This window comes from Python bivittatus, unplaced genomic scaffold (genome assembly GCF_059951505.1).
Source record: "Python bivittatus isolate LINGU-HERP-01145 unplaced genomic scaffold, Pbiv_v1 ctg000700_np1212, whole genome shotgun sequence".
Taxonomy (NCBI): Eukaryota; Metazoa; Chordata; class Lepidosauria; order Squamata; family Pythonidae; genus Python; species Python bivittatus.
This window is the reverse complement of record NW_028277098.1, coordinates 1,219,277-1,245,601: the sequence shown is the minus strand read 5'-3', so window position 1 is coordinate 1,245,601 and position 26,325 is coordinate 1,219,277. Positions and strand designations below refer to the sequence as shown.

At 41.0% G+C, this 26,325-nt stretch overlaps 1 protein-coding gene across 2 annotated transcripts in view; it reads left to right on the top strand.

Moving 5' to 3' along the window:
* The first annotated feature begins 20,787 nt into the window (after positions 1-20,787).
* NOS1AP (nitric oxide synthase 1 adaptor protein) overlaps positions 20,788-26,325 on the top strand; it is a 66,644-nt gene continuing 61,106 nt past the window's right edge. The window contains exon 1 of one of the 2 annotated variants that reach the window (XM_088153797.1): positions 20,788-21,127. In XM_088153797.1, the coding sequence (XP_088009923.1) occupies positions 21,005-21,127 (123 nt within the window). In that variant the 5' untranslated portion in view covers positions 20,788-21,004. The remainder of the gene's footprint in view (positions 21,128-26,325) is intronic. The other variant, XM_088153796.1, reaches the window with a different exon arrangement.

Genomic DNA, 26,325 nt, shown 5'->3' with positions numbered 1-26,325 from the left:
GGCACTAAGGTGCTAAACTTTGCTTATCCTTATGAAATATTTCCTGTAAATAAATCTCCTTTATATCAGATTTTACAGTTATAAAACCTGATTCACTAATCATTGCTCAGGTCAGATTTCCACAGTCAAAAACACACACACATGCACTTTAACCTCCTTAGATGAGAGGCAGCACTGAAGCTGAACCACTCAAATCTCAGATTATACTGGACCTGGCGGTCAGCAGGTTCAGATTTAGGTGCTAAACACTCTCATCTTCTCAATTCCTGATTATTTCGACCGTATGACAATAAAGCCCCTTCTCTTGTCTCTCCCAGGCAACCAGATGAGAGAGGGAAGAGAGATTAGCGAGATTAGTCAACAGGGATTCACAACAGTATCTGCCAACTCTCACTCATTTGTCAGAAGGATGAAATCAGTGCTATGGTGTTGTATCACTACTTCAAAGGGGAGCTGGGATGAAACCTTTCTATCTTAGGTGACAAGAAAGCAACCTCTAGATTAGAAAACAAATGTTTTCTGACTGTGCAGTTGTTATAGTCAGGGTAAAGGTGAGCAGAAAACCTTTAGAAACAAATATAGTGGTGTGAAAGTTTTTTTTTTTTAATCTGTGCATTTTGATGCTTTAACTTGGTACATATATAAATTTAACTTTGTGTGTGTATATGCATGTGCATGTACACCTATATATACAAACATGTAAAAGTATATATGACCAAGAAGACCCACCCATGAGAAAGAAAGCAACTGGCCATTACTTTTCTGGAACAGAAAAATGGGAGGTTGTAGCACCAGGGGAATTCTTCAATGAGAGGATGTGGTAGTCTGCAGTCTGGACTGAATACCTTGCAAGCTGTTGTCAGAATGTCTCAGTCCAGACCGGTTTTCTCACACCAATTTACAGTTAAGCCAGGATGAGCACAGAACAGGAGCAGCTTAAACACTTATGGTAGATCCATATTTTCTGCTTGGCCTGTCACCAGCAGGGGCTGTTCACTGCCTTCTGGATACAGAAGAGATGAAGTCATTCTCCTCCCATTCCCAGCCCACTGCAAATGGACTCTGCAACTATAGTTTCCAGCTTTAATTCAAAACTGCTGTTTTCTCACCGGAGCTGTCTTAAGCTCTTCAGAGTCTCCATGCTTTGTTATGTTCTATTAGCAGCCCCAGTTCCTTTGGCTTCAGCATCAGGCATACACCCTCCCTCCAGCAGCTGGTCACTGTCCTGGGCAGCCATTTCATCCTGGCTGCTGGGGGGTTATGTTCTCTACTGGTCAGTAGTTGCTGTTTTTTAAATAATCTTGCTGTTGATTCAGTGATGGCCTGTAAAATCAGTTAACTATCCTCAACCCTAGAAACTCATGCTCCGTTGAACTAGTGGGCACTCTTTCGATTTTTGTCCAGGCTGGGTAAAGCATGCTCCTCTTGCTTTCCCACCTCCTGCCCACAGCACTGCAAAGTTTCCCTTCCCTTCCCTTCCCTTCCCTTCCCTTCCCTTCCCTTCCCTTCCCTCCTCCTCCTTAAATTGCAGTGTAGGAATCTTGCTACTTTCTTTCTATAAAACTGAACTACCAGTTCTTCCTTGCTAAAAGTTTTCAGTCAACCTACAGAAGAATGTAGGGCAAAAGAAAAACCTGTTCCGGTTCCTTTGATTATTGTAGCGTTAGAGAGCAACAATGGTATCACAAGAGGAAAAAAGAAAAAAAAATGGAAGGGTCTGCATTATTGTCAAAGGACACAATATGGGAAAGGAGTGTGAAGGCATCCATGTATGTAAACAGCTGGAAAATCAAGGGAGAGGCACGGGGACTAGTGAAAAGGGAACAATCCCTAAAAAGGAAACACAGGCAATGGTCCATGCCTTTTCTGCATGGATGAGAAGGGCGAAAATCAGGAATGACCAGTCAGGTCTTGCAGTGGCTGTAGTCTGGACTGAGCACCAGCTCAGTACAACGCACTGCAACCCAGACTGGAATTTCTGAAGTTGGCTTAAGAAACAGCCAGGAGAAGCAAGGGAGGCTACAGTACTGAAATGCCCTTAGATAAGATCCCCACTAGTGTCTACCCAGCCATCATTAAAATGATTCAAAGCCTCTTCTTATTGTTATTATGGCACAACAATGTTGCATGACTCTAGAAGATGCTGTAAATCACTAGTGGGGATCCTGCCTTGACACAAAGGGGTTACTAAGAGCAGAAAAAGGATTCCACTGCTGCAGATTTACCTTGCTCAGCTTAATTAAACGGCCTCTTTGGTAGTCTACATAGATTTGGTGGCATAGAAATTAAATAAATAAATACCTGAACTTAAAAAAAAATGCAGACAACCACTAGATGGCATTAAGGAGATTTTTGTATCCCTTTGCTGCCAACTAGTGGTAGTCTTGATATTTGCAGCCCAGCTCTGGCAGCCTCTATTATGTTTCTCCAGTATGATTTGAATTGGTTGCATATAGTGTTGGGCCTTATTTTTTAACTTTTTAAAATATGTATTTCATTTGTTTTATCATTTATTCATTTATTTATTCATTGGCCCAGAGTCATGTATATGAGATGGGCAGCCATATAAATAAATAAATAAATAAATAAATATTGTGTTTCCACACTAGATTTCATTGCTAATTCCCTCAGTAAACATCATTATCATTTGCCTATTTGCTAAATTTTCCAAAGAAATTCTTACTTGCTGTTAAATGTGTTGGCCAATTAGCTCTTTTGTTTAGAAATTGTCTGGGTAGTTACTGGATGAATTCATCAAGAAATGTAATTGCTAAGATCTAAAGTTCCATTAGTGCATATATATCAGAATGAGGTCTTGAGCTTAAACCACATGCCTAACCACACATGACAATACCATATAAAATATAAGAAAGGCAAACCATGCATTACATCAATGTAGATAGTATTTCAATCAGCAGTTCAAAATAGTCATCACATTTTTACAAAAGCCCTCAGAAATCTATATCACAAATTCCTTCTTAACATGTGCCATAACGATATGGAAAAAGTAGCTCCATGGACATTGCCTCAAACCCATTTAAGGCACATCATTTCTTTAAATGACAATGGCAAATTTGTTCAGTTCAAAAACTTGGAACATCAGCCTGTGTTTATCACAAGTACCGTATTTATCGACGTATAACACACACCTTTTTCCCTAATATTTGGGGCTGAAATCCTAGCTGCGTGTTATACGCCCTGTATAAGCCCTGCAGCCTATTACCTCAAGCGGCAGGGCTGGGAGAGTGGAGCCTTCATCTGAGTCAGGGCTGTATCCGGGGCTGCAACCGTGCGCGTCCCACCTCCTCCTCTGATTGATGGCACTTAAACCATGCCTCCTCTGTTTGCAGTCTTCAGTAACATCACCCGCGCTGTCCGGCACTCATCTGAATCATCTGTTTGATCATCTGTTTGAATTAAGTTACTCAGGCCGGCCTGCTTGCCTGCCTGCCTTTTTTCTTCACTTCTAAAGAATACAGAGCATAAGTAAAAGCCACTCACTCGGAGAGACAGAGTTTGGGCCATTTGTCTAATCAATGAAAGTGGGATATATTACATAGCCCTAGTTTAGCTGTCGAATCGGAAATAATCATTCCACTTTTGCTTGAATGATAAGGCCCAGTCTAGTCTTCGGCAGTTATGCCACTGTAGAAGCTTGATTACATGGAAGGGAATTGTCTTGGGAAGCCAAAACTCAATTCCCCTTATAAAGGCCTCTCAGAATGAGGTCCATTTAGCAAATTCTTTCAGGAGCACTGTTGTGCCATACCAAGACCAGGAGCTGTCACAATTCCAAAGATAATCAGAGATGTGGAGCACGGTTCCTGTAAGGAAGGTTTGAAAGAACGGGATACACTTCCAAGAAGGCTAAGGAGCCCATGGCAGCATTCTTCACATGCTTTTCACCCTGCACTCTCTCTAATTCGGAGCCTGCGATTCTCTATATAGCTTCTTAAATTTATCGGAGTATTTATAGATTATTGAATCCTCTATGTATAAGCATTTTTGAAATATCAGTTTCCCAAAAGGAGCATTTAGATTATTATCATCCCTTCCAGTTTGTGAAAGAATTGTTTCCATTTTCAAATACAATCTAATATTACTACTTTCCCCCTTCATATCGCACCTGATATACAAGCTTCCTGATATACTGTATGCCCCAAATTATTTCCAGGACATTTTCTAGTAGGAACCTCCTTTTTAAATTTATTGCATTATTATGTAGCCTTTCTTCTGCTTGCATACGTGGGAGAATGCTCTGAGTCGGAGTGGGCTGAGAGAGAACAAACGAGCCAAAATGTCACAAAGTCACACAGCAAGTGAGTGGGAATTTGCATCTGGGTCTCCCTGTCCCAGTACAGTTTCTGAACCACTGTGCTATGCTGGTTCTTCACAGCCATTGTTCTTATCAACTGGTACTCATGGATTTATAATTACTTTATAAAACTTTGATGGGTCTCAGACAGCTTTGCTATCTCTGGCTTACTGAGTTCAAAATAAATTTCTAATATCCACATTCAATTGATATTTGAGAAAAGGCAAACTTTATGTGGCATTTTTACACAAGTTTTTCAGGAAGAAATGTAACAAATGGAAATGTATGAGAGCCATGCCTTAAAAGTAGCAGCATAAATCTCTTAAATAAGTAAATTACTGATTAATATGCAAGGAACACATGCAAATTTATGGATTTAATTTTTCTTCTTATAACCACACCTGACTTCATCAAATCTGCCCAGACTTTGCTGATGTTGCTCCAGTAAATTACCAGTTCCAATAGAAATATGGAAATAGAAATCTTCTCCAAAGGACACCAGCCCTCATCAATCTCTGCAGTAATTCAACTAGCATAAAATGGGAAACAAACAGCAATTACAAGCCTGATTATTCAAAAAGGAGCATACTCTGCAAGGCTGCCAGGCTTTCATATTGCTTGGCATATTCATCATGAAGTTTGTTTACAGGTTTTGCGGTACTTTTAATATGCATATTATGTTGTATGTCTCTGTCTCAACCTCACAACAATATTATAAGGTAGACTTCAGTACCAGCTTTTATCTTTAGATAACAGAATAAAGGGAAGGGAACCCCATTTCCCTAAAAACTATTCAGAAACTTTGGATCAATCCACGAGCAGGTAGAAGATCTGTGCATTCTCGGACGTAGCGATCATCTCTGTAATGCCGGACTTCAGCTATCAAGAAGAAGGTAGGAAATAGGGAGAATGTGGGGTGTGGAAAGCTTTGAGGAAAATGGAACCAGACTTCTGCAGATAAGCTGCTTTCCAGATACAACTTCAGCATTTTTATTGTGGAGGGCCACCGTTTTAACATTAGGGCCTTTGTGTCTTAACAATTGTACTGAGAGAAGTTCTGCGGTGAATAAAGGAAAAGCCATCCTTGCCACAGATCACAATGGTCCTTTCTGCATTAGTCCACCACGATGCAGTTTCACTTACAGACATCAGGTGCCACCAACATTATATACTAAGTAGTTTTCTTAATATTTCATGAGCCAATGTAACCTGCTCTTCAGGAAGTGAATAGCAAAAGAGTACTGGAAGAAACTGTCCAAAGAGCACGGGGGAATGGCAGGCCTGCATCTGCCTGAAATAGCAGCAGCTACAGGTAGTCAGTCCCTGTGACTCAGTTCTACAGGGCCTGACTAACTGCACTACCACGGCAGGGTCTGGCTCCTTTCTCTTTAGGGCTATTTTAGCTCTGGCGTTTCCCTATATATATTCTTAATTTCATGTTATTTTAAATCTGGGACATGCACAAATGAGGTGTATGGGGGCAGCCAGCCTGGAGAGACCCACTCCATTCCTGCTGCAGGACCCTGACTGGGGGACATTCTCTGTACCGGCTGGTGACCTGCTGAAAGGGAATGGCAGGCAAGCCAGGGGGGAAATCTCTCCCCTTGACTATATACTTTATGTGAGAACGGCGGCTATTCAAATACAATAAGTAAACAAACAGATATCAAGGGCCACTCTCTCCAGTCAGGGCAACATCCTTCATCAGGGACTTGGAACAGATACAACAGAGACAAGGCAGGGATTGGCAATGGGATCAGCAAATGTTACACTGACTTGTTTTGTGCAGATTCAAGGATGGGTGGACAGCATTTTAACTCTGCAGGGGAGTCCACAGGGGGTCAAAAAAGTCAGGATGGCAGATGTGACTATGTGATTGAACCATCACTCCTTTATACGTGCATCTTTTGTATAATACACATGAAAAAGGGACAGAGCTTTAATTGCACAGTTGCAGCTATCATCGTAATTTTTGATCCTATCCCCACAACAGATGCCCAGCTCACTATCAGGGAAAGTGTCTTTGTGTGACCTCCCTGCTCTTATTTGGTCATCCACATATTTTCTTCTCTCAGAATGATCCAGCTGCTTCCACACTGCTTCTTCTCCTAGACACACCCTCCATAGAAGATGTCAGTTGCCTGTGTGTTCTGCGAAAGTAGGAATCCCAGCTGAGAATAGTCAGCGGCCAATACATAATAGGAATGACAGGAAGCACCAGCTCAGGATTTGTGGCACAAAACTTTGGCATACATTTTGAAGAGATCCTATTGATGTTGATAGAGTTGGAGAATGAAGCCAAGTTCCATCCACTCCCATATGAGAAACAGAAATGCACCTAGAAGGAAGAGCTGCCAGCTTTATGTAGGATTTGCATTTTTTTTCAGCTAGGCCTGTTCAGCAGTAGGTTGACTGGCTTGTTCAACTGTAAGAGAATTATTTACTTGAAACAGCTATTAAAGCAGGACAAACTGTCCTGGTTTGTGAAGAGAATATGTTCCAGTTTGATAGAGACATTCCAAAATCTCCCCTACTAAGCTCCATCCATTTACCGTACCATCCACCTGCCTACCTGCAGGAAATGCTGCAGTCCCTGCAGGAGACCCGAGCAGAAGGCTTTCTCTCACCTACTTTCTCTCACCTAGCACTTTCTTCTGACCCTCTTTCTCATCTTTTCAGACCATGGCAATTGTGCTGGATGCTTTCACTCACATATTATGCAACTGCTGTACCATTGTTATATTCCAGCAAGACATATTTTGGTACTGTAGATGGAAATGACTGCAGTTCTCAGAAGGTTATGCCATAATAAATATTATTTTTTTTTTCATTTGGCACTTGTATGGAAATTAGAAAGCAACTGGCCAGCCAGTAGTGATGATTAATATGGGTTGTCCTTATTGAAGCAGCTGCTGAATAACTAATATGACTAAAAGGTTTCCAAAATGGTCTCAAAATACTGTTGCCTGAGGCACTGTGAAATTAAGCAACTATGAATCATAGTTATGCTGGTCTATGAATCATAGTTATGCTGGTCTATGGCCGTAATAAAGATTTGATTTGATTTGAATCAGATTAGTTCCTGGAGTGGTTGAATTCTAGATGCCTCATAGAAGGTGCTCTGATTTTTGAGAAATAGTAGGCATTAAGTAGAATCAATGATGCTTATACCACTAGTATGCTCATATCAACAAGTTCCAGATCTTCCTTAGATCATAGCATCTTTATCAGATGAAGTGCAGAAAACTGCTGTCTGGATTCAGTAATGAACTGGGTTAGGATCAATCCAAAGAGAGCTCATTCCCAGTGAGTTGGGGACTCTATAAACAGACTGTCCTGGGTCAATCGATGAGATAATGTTCAGACCGTTCAGGATGGGGTTGCACTATCCCCAGAAAGCCAGGTTTATATTTTGGGTATTCCTCAATCCAATTTTGTTACTGGAATTCTTATCTCCAATGGCATAGATAGCTACTGCTGATGCCTCCAGATGTTTTAGGTTACCCCCCCCCCAATCCTGGGTAAAGCTGTTGGGTGTTGAAATCCAAAATAACTAAAGGGTATCAGGTTCTCTATTTCTGTGGTATGTTCACAGTGATTATTTCTGTACAGATATAGGATAGCCAGAGTTCTTAACATCTTAATTACTAAAATGCTTTGTTTGTTGGCTGCCTTGGAACATGAAATGCCAATTACTATAAGGCGCATTACTGGGGAGGCTCATATATTACCAATACTGAAATACCTTCATTGTCTGTCATTCCCTTTCAAACCCAGTTCACATTGCTGGTGTTGATTTTTAAGAGCACAAATGACCTGGATCCCTAAAAGAAGGTCTATCTCCATATCCACAGATGATCTGGCTGCTGAAGTTATCCAATAATCCTTTTCTTAAGATCCCAATCATATTATCTCAGTACTGCTTATTACCCCTCAGCCTCTATCCCTAGAAGTCCATAGATGGCATTATGGAACTCATCCATATTTTAGCCCATAATTAGAGGTAGAAGTAATCACAGTGTCTTGAGTGAGTCTACCTTTATGGCAGCTGCTATTCTATACCTGGTAGGACCAGAGTTTCAAGTCCTGGCTGAGTGTGCTTTGTTCCACACTGATGTTATGCAGTGCCAAATGTTTAGGCTTCCCTCTAGCCTAGGTGGCACTTTGCAAGCCACTACAGGACACTTCCTTACTGATTTCTGAGTTGAAGGATGAATTATTTGATCAGAAAATTTCAGCAGCTCCCCACACCCACATATTTAATGTGGCTGAGGTCATTTGCCCACCTGATGTGACACTGGAAGAGCTAGGCTAGAATGCAGGAAAAGATTGCCTTGATATTAAAGAGTGCGTGTTTTAACCTACATTGAGGGCAAAGGTGTCCATGGTGGGTGGCTGAGAAAGTCATGATGGCAGCCATGACTGTGTGATTAAAGCCCCACCCCATTTCATGTGTGTTTCTACCAGAACTCATTCAATTTGATGAAACAGAATTTGCTTTAGGAATTATTTCAAAGTAGAATTCATGAGTGGAATGTGACATACTTCTTTAGTTACAAGAAGACCAGAGGGTATGTGAGATTATCCTGTCTTTCACCATATAGTCTGCAACCTTCTCATGCTTCCATTAATTTCCAAAGGAAGATCTCAGGAGGAGAACTGATTGAGTTCTTTCAATTGCAATATTACTATAACTTCTAAGGAAGATCCCTGTCCTTAAGAAATTATTGGATATTTTCTCCTTCCCCCTGGTGAAATCACGTTCCTCTCCCCACATGTGGGTGGAGAATTTTCAACATTCTCATTCATGGCCAGCTCCGACCACATCTGCTGCAGAAGTTAGAAGACATTCAGACCATTTTCCTGGGCAGACTAGCAGTCTGAAAGCTACAAATGGCTGCCCAGGTAATGAGTGGCTATGGGTCATTTGCCCTGGCATGGCAGAGTCATTAGAGTAGAGCAGAAGGGGGATTCCAGAGTGCATCCTCCCATTTGTTTTTTGTAACTCTGCTTTTGATACCATCACATGACAGGCAGGCTGCTTATCTTATTTGTGATATCATGCACCCACCCCATTCAGCTCACCATGGAATGGTGGTGGAGGTGACATATGGGATAGTACTGTAGCTTAAATGTTCGTGCAGGATTATATACTAAATGGCAGCATATGATGGCTGCCTAGGGGAGGTTCCAAGCTTAGCTGGGCTGTCAGTGTAGCTCTGGAGCTAGCTGGCCATGCTGAGTGGAGAAGATGCCTCTGACTGTGGCACTCACTGAGGTTACTAGTTCTCTTCTGTGGTAGAACTTTCCATACTTTGGGGGAGCTACATCACAAGCAACTACAACTAATGCTGCCCTTTCTGAATATTTACTTCCTTCAGCAATGGATGGTGTTGGATCCTTGCTTAGTTAAACTTCCTCAGCATGGGCCCCAATGAAACACTATAATTGATGGGGAAAACTTTCCCATTGCTGTAACTGTTGTTTGGCTTCTCATGTCAGCGTATCACCAATGCAAAAAGTTCTCAAACTACAGGACATAAGATGATGGGAATTATATGAATCCCAAAGATTTCCCTCTGCAGGTTTTGGCTTCTCCTGTACCATCTGTTCTTGTCTTGTACCCCTTTTGATGCCCAGCACATTCATATGTGATGCAAACACTTTTTAAATAGGGGAGACAGAATCAACAGATACTTCAAATCAAGAAGACATTGCTGACTGCCTAATTAATAGAACAAGCTTCAGTTCTGCAACACTGAGAGTCATTTCTGAAAATCAGAAACTTAACTGCCTAAAAAATAGAGAAAGCAAATACGTGAAAAAGGTTTTCATCAAAACATTTTACCCAGATTAGATTGAGATGAAATAAAGAAATAAGGAAAACAAAACAAAATGGCTTTTTTCCCAGGAACACTAGTATCCCACTTTTTATTTTCATTTAACATCCAAAACATTAAGCATAATGCAATAATAAATTCATAAAGCAACTAAATTTAAATCCAGATAGTAAGTTTAGAAAAGAAGCATAAAAGATACTCAACTAGTTGAAAATGTGAGCCTTCCCTGGTTGTATACTGAAAATATACTATGCATTTAATGTGAAGAATGGGATTGTAGATCAAGACAATATCTTCTAACACTTCACTTTCTGTATAAAAATGAATACTGTAGTTATTGCTCCAGATTACAGCAACATTTTTATGTTTGATTTCAATGATAGGTTATGTATCTGTTAATAAAAACAGTACATTAATTTTATCTTGGCAGCTAAATGACAAAGGTTCATATAACAATTTTTTATACTTTTCATGATTCCTCCAAATTTATATCATTTGGGGATTAATACATAATGATTATGAAAATAAAAATTCATAAAATAGGGCATTGAAGCATCCAAAGAGAACAGCAGGGGAAAAACATAAAGACTAGGAAAAGCCTTGGTGAAGTGATATGGCAGAAAGGATTTGAAGTGAACAGATAAAAGTCACTTGGGAAATGTCTGCTGTGAAAGAAGCACAAAAAGTACTTTAAGCAAATAAAATACAGTACGTCTGTTATTAGATGAATCACTGGGTGTAATCCATCAGGACAATTTGCATACTCCTGATATATTTGGAGAGGTGAGGAGAAGTTAACTTACTCCCTCTGGCTTACTTCTCTGGCATGTAGGACACACCATGGCCAGGGATAGGGTTCTGTCAGTCATCTGCAGTAAATGTGCCATGCTTACCATTTTCCTACAAGACTTTGCTTGCATCGGGTATTGGTATATGGAGACTCTGAAGGCAAAGACCAGTGAATTAGAGGGCAGAGTTGCCTATACTTCATCATCAAGATGATGACTTCTTGAATAGTTTTATGAATGCTATTACTTGCCACAAGGAAGAAAGCAAAGTAAAGCTTGCAAAGGAGAGAAAAATGAAAGCAGTTGGCAACACCATTAGAAGCAAAATGGCCCCAAAGCAGATCATTCTCCTAGAACTTAGCAACCAATTCAAACCTCTAGCCTTGGGGAAATTTCTATGAAGAGGAGTGAACTGCATGTCACCAGATCCAAGTGAAAATGATACATCACCAAGAAAAAGAAAAGGAAGGTTATTTTTATTTGGAGAGGCACAGAAGCTCCATTTGCAACTGGATCGTTCATCCTAACATGTATGCCCGGGGTGCCAAAATTCAAGATGTGATGGAAAGACCAATAAGTCTTATTGGACCTGCTGATCACAGATTGTTCTTACTCATTCACATGGGCACAAAAAATACTGCAAGGCATGACTTCCAGAATATCAAGAATGACTTCATGACTTTGGGGAGGAAAGTGAAGGAACTTGGGACACAGATGATATTCTCATCAATACTTTATGTTGAAGGCAAAGTTTACTAAGTGAGAGGAAATGTGGGTGCAAACAACAGAGGTTTTGATTTTTATCATATGGTATAATCTTCAGGGAGGAGGCATTGCTTTGTAGAATGGAATTTATCTTACTAAGGAGGGAAAGTACATTTCTGGACAATGACCAGCTACCCTGGTCAGGAAAACTTTAAACTAGAATGCAGGGGGGCAGAATCATGATTGGAAGTAGTGAATTGGCTAATAATGGATTAAATACAGCAGGAATGTGTAGTGGAAATTATAATAGAAATAAAGAAGGTATTGGCATAAAAGAAAAGGGAGACTGAACACTGGGACTCTAATCCATTGCCTTAATTGTCTCTAAACTACAGCACAAAGTATGGGGAACAAGCATGATGAGCTAGATGTCATAAGGCACCAACACATGTAAAATAGGGCTTACGGAAACATTACGGGATGAATCCCTCCAAGTGAAACACTGGGTTTGATGATATGCATTGTTTCAGAGGACCATGATGCATAAGAAAAGAGGTGGTGTAGCACTGTATATCTGGAATGAACTTGGCTGTACTAGGGTCCACTGGCCTGATGGTAATACAGGTGTTGAAAGCATCTGGGTTAAGATTAGGGATGACCTAACAAATATATTGCTAGGAATATGCAACAGACTACCAAACCAGTCAGAAGAGGTAGATGAATATTTATTTAAGCAAACAACTGAAGCCTCAAAAACAAAGCCAAAAACTATAAAGTGGTTATGATGGGAGATTTCAACTGTTTGTTGGAAAATTTATTCTGCCAGAAACAAGATGTCAGGAAAAAAATTATTTGTGTTGGTAATAATTTTCTTTTTCAAAAGATGCAGGAGAACCCTAGAATCTGGTCCTTGCCAACAAGGAGAAATTGATTTAAGATATTAAAAGTGGGGGGAACTTTGGGTGCAAACGACCATATATTGTTAGAATTCTTGATTTTAACAAATAGTTTGGTACAAAATAGTCAAATAAAAAACATGGATTGTAGGAAGGTTGAATTTAAGATACCATGGGACTTTACTTACTTTACTTTATTACAGTCATAGACCAGTACAATTGAAAATACACAAAACATGTCTAATTAAAAATTCTTAGATATAATAATAGCAAATAAAATCCAAATCATAATTATAATTTGGCAGCCTAACTATCATTTATACATGAAGTCAAGCGACCTATACTGTGGTATATTATTACTCCTTAAATTATGACATCCTATAATTATTGTTAACTACTAAAATTACAACGGAATGATAATATCTAAAATTGAAATATGTTGATTATGTAAAAATGTTTATAATAAGTTATTCATCAGATTCCGACGGATCTTTAGTGCTGCTGCACAGAATCTAGCTACCTGCGCCGTGACTATAATCCATTTGTCTTTAAGCAGAAACTGTAGATAGTGTCAGCCTGGATACCTATTAATCATCAGATAAATCCATTTTGTTTGAATGTCTCTATAGAATGAGCATTGAAGAAGAACGTGTCCAGTGGTTTCTGCCTCTCTGGAATCACAGGGACAGAGCCTTTCTGCCAATGGTATCTTTTTGTATTTGCCATCCAGAACAGCTGAGGGGAGCACATGGCATCGTGCAAGCGAGAAAGCTTTCCGACGATTTGCTGACTCTAACTGGCTAAGATATCTGGCAGGATTGACAGTATATCTGGTATAATCTGGAGACAAGAATTATGGAACTTTCTTTAAGTCTGTTTGCCTCTCTATGTCCTCTACGCTTTGTCTCAGATTTTGTTTTGCCTGGTCATAGACCAATTCAAGTATTGAGGAAGGAGAAAAGCCTAGTTTTGCAAGGTTGAACTCAACAGCCTTGATCCATGAAGAGGAAAAATTAGCTTGGAGGATTAATGGTGCAAGGCCTTGAGGAAAAAAATTAAGGTTTAGCCAGAGGTTTAGGGAAGCTATACAGATTCTTGATTCAACTTTTGTCAACCCAGTCTCCAGACATAGGTGTGCATTTGAAACACAATGAAGCATCTGGAGAATTGCTCTAATAAATTTTGATTGTACCCTTTCCAGAGATGTAAAACAAGAAGCTGGGGGTCCGAGCTGGGTCCCATAAAGAAGCTGTGCTAGTGACTTGGCCTGAAAAAGTTTAATTGCAACAGGAACATAATGTCCTCCCTGTGAACGGAAAAATTTGAGAATGGCGTTGGCTGATCTTTGACCAGTAGCAGCTGCATATTCACAATGCGTTTTCCTTGAGCCAGTGGCATGTATGACCACACCTAGATACTTAAAGTGGTCACTTGTTCTATATTGTGACCATTAAGATACCATGAGCGAAGTCTTGTCCTTTTAGCAAAGGCCATAACCTTGGTTTTCTGGTAATTTATTTCCAATTCATCATTATTACAGTATTGAACCAGGGCTCGCAAGGCTCTTTTTAGGCGTACTTGTGTCCTAGAGAGTATTACTGCGTCATCTGCATAGAGCAGTAGGGCGATGCTGCGATCTCCTATTTTTGGGGGGTGATGATTTGGTTTATTTGTCCATTTTACTATGTCATTGATGTAAAAATTAAAAAGCAGGGGGGCCAGAATGCACCCTTGTTTTACCCCCTTTTGAACTTGGACTGGCATTGAGAGAGACCCTTGGTTATTACACCTAACCTTGAGGGTCGTGTTGGTATGTAAGGCATGTAATAAGTGGAGAAGCCTACGATTAATTGAAGCAGCTTCCAGCTTCTACCATAGCTTGGTCCTGGTAACAGAGTCAAAAGCTGCCTTAAGATCTACAAAGGCAGCATATGATGATATTGATCTATTCGTCGCATATTTTTCAGTCAGATGCTGCAGGACCAAACATTGATCAATGATGCCTCTCCTTTCTCTAAACCCAGCTTGTTCTTCTGCTATCAAGTTCTCACAGTCTAGCCAGTCCTTGAGTTTATCTTATAGGTGTTTAGCATAAGGTTTGCTAATTATATTTAGCAGACTTATTGGTCTATAGTTTGCAGGGTCATCTCTGTTTCCTTCTTAAAGATTGGGACAATCACCAGCCCCCAGTCATCCGGGACATATCCCGTATTCTTGATATAAGTGAACAATGACGCCAGGACTGGGATCCACCACTCCTCATTATTCTTCAGCAATTCTGCAGGAATGAAGTCGGCTCCCAGGGCTTTCTGTGTCCTAAGCTGATCAATGAGAGATTTAATTTGAAGTGCTGAGACTGGGGGCCACTCAGGTAAGTCCTTCGTTGTTTGCATTTTTGTCTCGCTGGAGGGATCTTCAAACATCCTCTGAAAGTGTAGCTCCCAAACTGTAGATGATATATGGGAGTCTAATGGGGTATAAGTTCTAGCAGATTGGCAAGCACCAAAATAGAGAGGAGTTCTTTTTCTTTGCAGCCTCAATAAGCTGTTCCCAAGTGAATTTTGTCTTGTTTTTTCTCAAATGCCACTAATTGTTTGTATTGTTTTTTGAGTGTAAGGAGGTGTTTAAAAGTCATTATATCGTTATCTCTGGTCTCAGTTTTGTACGTCTTATATGCTAAGGGCTTTCTTAGTTTCCATGCAGTCCTTATCAAACCATGGCTTTGAAGTGAAGGCAGGCCTCCTGAGAAATCAAGATCACATGCCAATAGCGATTGTAACTTTTGTACTAGATTCTTATATAGTTCTAGTAGATTTTGAGAGGAGTTGGATGATATAAAGGCCGATTGAATTATTTGGAAGCTATCCTCTGCTAAAGCTCTCCTTACCTTTTAGTCAAGTTGCTGGGTCCATGCGACCTGACATCTTGTTGGACCTACTGGGGAAAGATACCATGAGAGGAAAACCTAAAAAGCAAATATGAGTAGTTAGGTGGGTCTTTTTGAAAATTAAATTAAGGACAGATCAGTCTCAAACAATAACAGTGAATAAGAAAACCAGAAGACCTCCTAAAGAAGCCAAAGTGATTAACCAGGCAAATTACAAAGGAATTCAAACTATAGAAGGAAGCTTACTGGAAATAAGAAAAGGACTACAATCCAAAAAGTCTACAGTTTCAGCACAGAAATATTTTATTTATTTATTTATAATTCAAATTTGTCACCGCCCATCTCACTGCAGAGTGACTCTGGATGGTTTACAGTAAAAAAGAATAAATATTAATTAAAAGAGAATAAATATTAATTAAAATACACTAGAACAACAAGATTCCTATATAATACTTCCAAGAGACTGATGTTAACTAGAAGTTATTAGACTCAGGGAGCATCTTCAAGGCACCAGCCACCCCTAGGGTTGGTTGTATCTCTTCTCGCCCCACGTGAGTTGGCAGAGCCAGGTCTTCAATTCTTCTGGAAATATAGGAATGAAGTCAAGAAAGGCAAAGGCTGAAATGAGTTAAGGCTAGCAAGAGAGGCAAAATCCATCAAGTTGGGTTTTTTCAAATACGTCAGTAGCAACAAAAAGACAACTGAGGTAGTAGTGGACTTACCACTTACTTTAGATGGAGAAATTTAATCAGATAATCAAGAAAAATTAGAGAAACTCAACTCCAATTTTGCCTGTCTTTACATCTAAAGGAAATGAAAATGGTGATTTGAGTACTACAGATTATGAACAAATGGGAGAGGGTACAGATCAGTAAGGATACAATAAAATGACTTCTATCTAATCTGAATGTCTTCAGATCCCCAGATTCTGATGAAATACACCCCAGAATACTGAAGGAACCAGCTGAGGAGCTGTCTGGACCTCTGTCAATTAAAGTATCCTGGAGAACGTGGAAGATACTACAGGATTGGAGAACAACAACTGTGGTCCCTCTCTTCAAGAATGGAAAAAAAGAGGATTCCATTGATTATTGACCAGTAAGCCTAACTTAAATCGCTGGAAAGATGTTAGAGCAGGTAATAAAGCAGCCGTTTGTAAACATTTATTATTAGTTTATTATTAGTCTATATCCTATATTTATTTGTATAGCTCAAGATGATATACATAATGCTCTGCTCCTATTTTCCACACAATTTCACAACTCTGTGAAGTGGATTGGGCTGAGAGGGTGTGACTGGGCTTTTCATACCCAAAGGAGGACTAGAACTCATGGTCTCCCAGTTTCTACCCAGCACCTTAACCACTAGATCAGACTGGTTCTCATCTCAACATCTTGAAGACAATGCCATGATTGCTAAGAGACAACATTGTTCTGGCAAAAATAGATCATGTGAGACAAAAAAATATATATATCTTCGACAGGGTAACCTCTCTAGTGAACAAGGGGAATGCTGTAGATGTAATTTACCTTGATTTCAGCAAACCTTTTGACAAGGTTCCACATGACATTCTCATTGACAAGCTGTATAGTAAGTCAGTATAGTAAGGTACTATATTAATTGCATCTGAGGGTCAGCATTAATGGCTCTACATTGAATTGGAGCAGTAACTAGTAGTGTCTTGGGACCAGTATTACTCAACATCTTTATTATTTATCTGAAAGATGGGATTGATGGGCTACTGATACATTTGCAGATGACACAAACTTGGAAGGACTTGCCAATATCCATGATGGCAGAAAAGTTGGCACTAATAAGAGCAGGTTGGAGAAATGTAAGGTATTTTAGGGAGAAAAAATGTAGGACACACATACAAGAATGGGAATTAATGACGTGGAAATGCTACATCTAAGGAAGACTTGGGTATAGTTGTTAACAAGCTGGACATGAGTCAGCAGCCTGAGACAGATGCTAGAACTGCTAGCACAGAACTGCTTGACACAGTTCTGGAGTGCATTAGAAGAAACAGAGTATCAAAAACACATGGAATCATTATTCCTCTCTATTTGATACTAGTGAGATCACATTTCCATAAAGATATTGACATGTTAGAGAGGATTTAGTGGAGGGCAATGGAGACTTGTTCTATGAGAAGAGGCTGAAGGAAACTGGGATATTCAATCTGGGGAAAAAAAGATAGAGAGGAAATGTGTTAGCTGCATTTGGGTACATAAAGGGAAGCTACAAGGAAGGTGGTCAAGGACTACAGTATTTTCTATGGCCACAGAAACTGGGACCAGAAATGATGAATATGAGTTGCAGCTACCTAGACGTCATTTAAATATTTTTAAAAATCCTAACAGATCTGTAAAATCTGTACAAAGGTGGAACTGTCTAACTATTGTGGTTCTGAGTTTTTTTTAATCTGTGGAGGTTTTGCCCTCTCTCATGGATGGTTTAACTGGTTTTCCTGCACACTGCTGCGGGTTGGACTAGATGATCATTGAGGTCCTTTTCAACTCACCAATTCTATGATTTTATGTACAGATAGACATTTTTCAAGTAGCTGAGCATGTGTATGGTTGTGCTGTGGTTCAGAGTCAGTGGGAAAAGGTGCTTTGGAGTGTGCATAAACATGCACATCGTAATAGTCAGCAACTCCTTAATCCAAATATATTTTTCCAGTTTTATGTCTCAGCAACATACAGCAGCTGTATGATCCTGGGTCTCACAGTGCTTCAAAACACTTTTTCCCGTCAAATCCAACCACCCAGGAAATATCACATGCCTCTTTATTTGACAGCTGCTGCCTATTAGTTTTCAACTACTGTACATTTGTTAGGAAAAAGTGCAGAGCTATTATTTGAACCACTATGTTATACAATATACAACTGTCTGTACATGTACATACCGCTGTAATATTATAGGTTTCCATGTTTAAAAATTATCATCATCCATTGGCTTGCAAATTGTGTACAATTTGAGGTTTTCTGAAAAAGAATGTGATTGGTTGGCTATGGTCCTATGCTTTTTTACTGGGTAAATAATTTTCAGTGGATAAGAAAACCTCCAGAGGAATTCAGATATAACAATTCCTTAGCTGTTAGCTTTTATTTAAGAGTGAGTTGGGGCAAGGAGAAGTAAAATTTCTTTTCCATCATCTTACATTTTAAACCGTTTACCAGTCATGCCCTCCAGGTGGCATAAAAGCATCAGGCTTCTACTAACCTAGATTAGACAATAATCCTTTTAAGAATTATTTATTCATGTCATTAGACACAATTCAGTACTAATTAAATATGTTTACCATTTTAGGAGAGTTAAGCACATAAATGAATGCTTCTAGAGCTCTTAACTCTGGCTGTGATGTGCATTTTATGTCTTACAGAAATGTATTTTGACTATGCAGAGACCAATAACTGGACCAAGCTTGACTGTCAGAGAAACTCCCCCCACTTCCTTTGCTAGTGGTTTCTATGACAACAGATCACTTCCTCACAAATGATACTGAAGCGTGGTGAGCCAGCAGTGACCTGGATTGGTTTTAGCCAAACCAGTTTGAATAGTGGAGCTTGGAATAATGCTAAGAAAACAGTATTAGGTGTGGAAAAGGGGAAAAGGAGAAGACAAATGAAGGAAGAGAGCAATTTTACTTCTTAAAATTAGTTAAGTATGTAAGGGCCACATATTACTAGATAATTTTACCTGGGTTGAGAGTGAAAGCTCCTGTTTAGGCAGGCTATGTTGTGTTTGCACATGGCTCTCCTCTCCTATTTCATGCTTTATAACATACCTCCTGAAGTTGGAAACAAATAAACAACCTTCTTCTTTGATCCTATTCTTTTCTACCTCCCGCACATACAAATCTTGCCATTCGGACCACCTTCTCGTGATATAAAGTTAGGACCCGTCTTGTCCTATTGATCCGATCCTTGGCTGCTGTTCTCCAGGCATTCTCCTGGCAGTGACTCTCCCGCAGTGTCCTGCCACTTCTGCTAGGCCTTGGCAGCAGATCTCCAGGCTGCAGGGTCTTGGAAGGACAGGAGATAAAGTGTGCTTGCAGCAAGCAGTCTCTTTCTGGGCACCATTTCAGAATGTAGGACCAGAGAAGTGCCACCCCCCACCCCCAAATAAAGCTGTCCATCTAGCCCTGAGGGAAACAGGGAAAGTTACCATCCCATGCAATAATATGTGGGGGAAGTGTGTCTTTTAGGTGATCACTCCAGGGATGGGAGAACTAACACCCAAAAGACCCACTTCTCCCTCTTTCCTCCTCCACTTTCCTTGTGGACGGAACATCTCTTCTTCCTCACTGCCAAAGCAAAATAGTGACTGGAAATGTGGGTAGCACTTTAGGCCAGGTCACTTTTCTGCTGGCTCATGGACTGCAGACTTAACACTGCAGCCTGGATGTGCCATCTGAGCAAATCTTTAAATTTACTTCATTATAATTACTGCAGGAAAAAAACAACACACCTGAGTTTCCTTCTGCTGCTCTAAAGCTAAACACGTTTATTTAGAAATCAGCAGCAGAGGTGTGGGAGAATATATATTTAAAAGAACCCTACAATTAAGGTATTATTAAACGTCAGGTAAACATAACCCTACGCTTTTTGAGCGCTTCCCTCATGAAAATGACTGGAAAGGATGCCACCGGTGTTCAGCTACAGCGAAGAGGCAGCCCCGAGGCTGGCCGAAAAGAACGTCAAGGCTACCTGTGGTCCTGGGCTCTCCCAGCGTTAATCGGTACAAGAAAGGCACAGGGCGGTGCAGGGCAGCCTTCCATGCCCTGGCCGCCCAGCTCTGTGGGCAAGGCAGCTGCTGAAATGGCCAGCCACCAGAATGAGAACGGCTCCTGGGAAAGCAGATGCACGACTGAAGACGACTCCAGAGCAGACCTAACTGTACCATCGCCCGGCCTCCTTCGCTGGGGAACCTCGCCTTCCACTTGTGCTTCTCCGCGAGTTTGAACAATTCCCTCCCACCGTTGCTGGTACTACAGAAATACGTTGAGAAGAGGCAAGAACATCTTTGCCAGCCGTTCTACTCGTTCTTCCCTCGCTCTTCCCGTCTCTTTCCTTTCCACAAAGATGCTTCCAAACACAGCGCTAGTTTCAACTCCCAGCAGCTCCCCGAACAACCACCGAGCTCCCCCTGCCTCTCTCGCTGCAAATGAGCTTGCACGGCGCGAACTGGTATCCAGAGAGAGGTACGACCAGACGCCTCTCCGGTCCCGCCTCCCGCCTGCTTCGCCATTGGATTCTTGCAGGAAGGACAGTCCGCCCTCCAGGTTACGAGGCAGCGGCTTTCCCCCCTCGCTCGGGTTGGCGCATGCCCCGGGAGCGCGCTGCCTTTTCTTCCCGGCGGGTCCTACTGTACTCGGGGCACCTCCGGGAGAAAGCCCAGGCCCCGCCCCCAGCCAGGCTCCACCCCGCTCCGGGTTCAGGCGGAGGAGGCGGCGGCTAGTGCCGCCGCTGCCGCGGGCGTCGTGCCCTCTAGTCCGTCGCCAGCTTGGCGCGCGGCTCGCCAGGCTCTCCGCGGCTTGTCCGGGAAGCCGCTCGCTTTCCTCCGCCATGCCCGTGGGAGCCTCTCCCTCGGTCAGGTCCCGCTACAACCTAGTGGACGACAGGCACGACTTGCGCATCCCGCTGCATAACGACGACGCCTTCCAGCATGGCATCGGCTTCGAGGCCAAGGTAGGGGCCGGCCGGCCGGAGGGACACCGCCTGATGGGGCCGGACAGGGCGCGCTTGGCAGCCCCCGGGGCGCCTCCGAAGAGCGGGAGGGTTAGAATTGGCGAGCGGAGGAAGTGGGGCTTTCGGCGCGTTGAATCCCGACTCCGTTGATCTTGCGGAGCTTCCTCGGCTCCGGCGTCCTGGAGCAGTTTAGGTCTCTCTTCCTTAAGTCGTTCTGGGCACGTGTTTGGATGCGCCTTTGCGGTCTTCTCATCCTTTACACCCGGATCCCGGCACGACGTTTAGGACAACCCTGGCTGAAACGGAGCCTGGTTTGGGCTTCGGCTTCCACCGCTGAGCGCCCTCGGGGAGAGAAAACCCCTCGGGCTCCAGGCCGGCGGCGCTGCTGCCTAGGTCGGCTCCGGTGGTTGCCTTTGCTGTTAAGCCCTGCCGTTGCATCCTTGCGCTGCTTTGGAGTTCTTTCCAGGGGGGTTCAAACTGGTGTCGTTACAGTACAAATGACTTCTGAGAACTGGCTCTCCGAGGCTAAGTCCGGAGACGGGATGAGGCTGTTTCGGAGGGGTCAATGGTTGTGCAGAAGACGCTTCCAAGGGACCACTCCTTGGGAGCCGAGTCTGCCTCGTTGGCTTTTCTAGCCGTTCATTGGTTCACCTTCCTGCTTGCATTCTGGGAATTCAGTTTTCAGGTTAGTTTACACCTGCGTGTACTTCCTCTTTTTATTCCACTCAGACTTAATCTCTGAAGTTTCAGGAACAGGTGCTTTTCACGGTTGTCTTTATTCAAGGACCCAGTGTTTCAAAGTTCCCTTTCTTGGATATAAATAAATATGCAGCAATTATGCTGTGGCAGTTTTAGTACTTATCATTCAGGATAATGATAAGGGGTAGTGGACCATGACTTTTTACCTTACTGTACTTCCAGCTTACAAATCCCATGGATACCTTCCAGAGAATCGTCACTGTGGGAGACCACTTTGGTCTCCTAATTAAGCATCTCTCAGATTGGAATTATACTCCAATCTAATTTAATACGTTACACAAGTATTAAAAAACTTGAAGATTTTTTATTTCCAGGATCACACCAGAATCGGAAAATGACTGGTCTAACATACAAAGTTGTAATGGGGAGAAATGAAGGAGCTTATTGAATATATCATTTTCTAATGAATATTTAACTATGATAAGGAACCTAATGCAATGTGGTCTTGATTTCTGTGATGCTCTTATGTTGACTGCTCATTGATTCTTTAAAAATGTAGAATTACAGACTCCAGAATGCCTAAGATCAACTTTATTGTAAAGCTGACTTCAAAGGCAGATGTTTTTGGAAAACTGCACAATTGCTGGAAACATAGATTGGGGGGCGGGGGCGGGTGGCTTCTCAGCCTTTTGATATATCATGTATATTCTCCAATTATCTGTGCAAATAGACAAACAGAAGGCTTAATGAAAAGAATGTAAGACAGAAGTAAGCAAGTGATGCCAGAAAAAGCCCTGAGAAGTATTGGGTGCCAGGAGCAAATGAATGAACCAGAAAATATAGATAGCAACGGATCACCTGGGTATAAGGTTCATTATAGAGACAACTGTTGTTAGATAGCCTGGAGGAAGAAGTTATAATATTTTCCCTAGGCTCCTTAAAGGTCGGCTGCTTGCAGCAAGGGCATTTGGGCTCTTTGGAACTGCATGACACAAACAAGCTTAAAACTGGCTGTTTCCTTTAGACTTTGTCATGCTATGTGTCATCTGTGCTAACTATTTCTCAGTTAATAAAAGCAGCTTGAACTCCTGAATAAAAGGTGGAGTACACATCAGACAAAATAAATACATAAAATAAACTGTGTACAAATATTTAATATCCTCTTGCCCATATATCTGAGGGAGATGGGCAGCATATAAATTTAATAAATAAATAAATATTCCACTGCAACTCATCATTGGTGGTCTCCTTGCAAGGTTCTTTTTCTTTTAAAGTAAGATTGGGTTAGGTATCTAATCACCTGTTCATCTATCCCCACAATTGATTCTTTTTTTATTTTTTTGAAATTGTAGAGAATTCTGACACCATTAACCTGTTTTTAGAAGTCATATTATTGTCTCCAGCTTCATCTATGGCTACTTATGTCTGAAGCAGTCACTTCTGGTTCAGATGCAGACAGATTTGCTGTTTTTACAGGCTTATGGAGTAACAGGTATGAGTAACTAGCAAACTTGTTAGTTCTAGGATCCAGGTTGTGCAGCTACTAAATTGTATCATATGGAATAATTTATTTGGGTACAAGGTATTGCCAGATATGATACCCCTGCCAATGGTGTTCACATATGGAGGACAAAAAGGTTATTGAGGCTTTGCACCCAGTGTAAGAGATTGGGTCCTCCCAGTTCATATCCCTGTACATTGCAGGAGATTTTTCCTTATGCAGTGGCACTGAACCCCATCCAGCCTAATCCTTCCTTTCAGTAAATGGCAGATATGAGGGAGGAATGCATACCATGAAACATGTAGATATCACCACTGCATGTGTGACTACTTTGATTCTGTTACCATGATATTAAAAAAATCTTGATCTACCTACCCATATGTAAATATCTTTGTGGAATTCACAAGGACATAGCTATTTTGACATTTTTATTACACCATAAATAACAATTTTTTTGAGCCCATCTCAGGGAGAATGCACTCCTTGGCATTTGGGCAATGATTTGGATGGTCAGATGCTTATTGATGAGTACACAGCCACTTCACTCAATGATACAACTGGTTACTTCCCGTTCGGAGTCATAACGTAGTTATCAATATTTGGAAATAGGATTTGGTGAGTTGACATTCTAGATATATCAGGGACATACTTTTTGCTATATTAAAGGAAACAGTCAGCCAAATGTCACAGAAGCAAGGATATTTTAGGGGGAAATAGAATTTTGACTTGCACCAAGAGCTTTACTCAGACTCCCCGCTTTATTCACGTGGTGGAGGGGTGGGACACATAGGCATAGAGGACAGTGCCAGTTTATTTAGCACCATTCTGTGCATGATTTTGAGATTTTGTAATTTGAACTCTGTGCATAAAACATAGCTTTAACATCACAATGCATGATATTATTTTATGATTACCATATACTACAAAAACTCAGCAAAAATATTTGGATGAACAGCCCTATAAGGTGTTAGCTAATTACTGCTTTTGTCTCTGTCTCCTCCGTGCTTCATCTGGTTTTGAACTGTTGAGCAATTAGTTTTTTGTAGGATAGAACAATAACCAAAAGTACATAACAAAAATGCATGAGAAGATAAAGAATTCTGTGATTTCTAGGGCCTAGTGCCAGGAGAGGCCAAGCTTAAAGAGAAAAGAGTCAAATTATGTATCAGAGACAGAGGGAGAAACATGGATGAGAGGACAGAGTATAAACAGAAGTTGGAGATATCTATGAGCTAATGGGAGAGGTTCTTGAAGACAGGATGAGGATGACAGGATTTTAAAAAAATAAAAAGGGCTTATTACATTAGGAAATCTTTAGCAGGAGACAGTGGCTCATATACACTGAAAATAAAATAAATAAATACACACACACACACACACAGACATAAAATCAAACCCAAGATGACATTGCCCCTGTTCTGGTTCCATCTGGTTCTTTAAAATCCTTTATCAACTGAAAGGTTACAAAGCTCATTACATTTTCTCCTGACCACTATATGTTGGAAATTTCTTGATCAGTATTGTTTGCCTCATTCCTACAACATAGGATCTCAGTCAATCTGGGTTGAGGGTCTTGGCTTGATGGATAGTAACAATTCCTACAGCAGCGTTTCAGTAGCAACATTTCTGTGAATCTTACTGCACATTTCCTGTATGTACTGTATCCAGATTCAGAATATAGGAGTCCCAAACAAGGTATCTGACATCCTGTAAGAAACCGATAAAATAAAGGAGCTTTATAACAATGCTGTTCTTTTTCCTTAGAAAACTTCCCTAGCTCCTAAGGTAATTTTGCTTGCTTTTTTGCAAGATTATTTTAAAGATGGAACATTAGTTGAATTATATTTCTCAGTAACTTTTGTATATGACTTTTAAATGTTAATCAAGGTGTCCTAATAAAATAGGTTTCCTGCATGTTCCAAGGGACCATAGGAGACTAGGGTGAATTAAGCATGGAGCCTAGTTGATGGAACTGTGGGAGTGGGAAGGAGCAAGTGATGAAGCTTTCCCCTCCCCTTCTCCACTTCCTCCCATTTCAGAACGTTCCAAGCTGGCAGTGAATGATAGCTTCCATTCTATTGCTATGACTGCTCAACAGACAGCTGGTGATGATAATCCAGTATTTGCATTTGGGTCTGTAATTTAAAGGCATTCCTGTTTCTAAATTACAGGGAGGAAGATTGTGAATTAAACACTAGGAACTTGAAGGAGGAGGGTAGCACTGGACCTGGCTGGCTAGGGAGGTTCTGTAATCGTGCCAGTTTTTCTCAGAAAGGAGAAGGCAGGTGGAGAGCTTACATTCAGGAGATAACAATTGGTTGGGGAGCCTGATTTTCATCTTTTAAATGGTCTAAGCAGGTGGCTGGTTAACTCAACAACACACATCCTCTTAAATAATTATAGAGCAGGTTTAAAATAAGGTTCTGTTTAGATATTAAAGTTATGGTACAACCAAGTCAAGACTATGTTCTTTTTGCAAGTCACTGCCCATGTACCATACGTATATTTGTATTTACATGTATAAGAGAGATAAAAGTCTTTTTATGCAGCATGTCGAGATGGTTGTATGGAAATGTATATTTCTGAAAAAGTTGCTCTGTCTCCGGTGAACTAAATGGTCACAATTTGACTACTGTACTCGTGTCCTTCTGATTGTAAAATATTCTGTTTATTTTATGTATATTTGTTTTCCTCTTAGCCATGTGCAGCTACTTTAGATTACACATTTTGTTCACTTTGCTTGAGTGATTCAGTAGTCCCAGAATGGAAAAGAAAAGAGCGGGTTTGCTCAGTGTCACAGGATAATGTGACTTCTGTTCACCACTGAACCCCCCCCTGCTTCATCCTGTCTTTTTAATCAACATGGCATTTATCTCCAGGGTTATTGTATTACAGACATTAGTGTAGGGGGGCGAAGACAAAGGCGGTACCTTGTTTTGGTTACAGCACCCTGGATTCCTGCTTTATATTTAGATTAATCACTATAATTTTTAGTCCC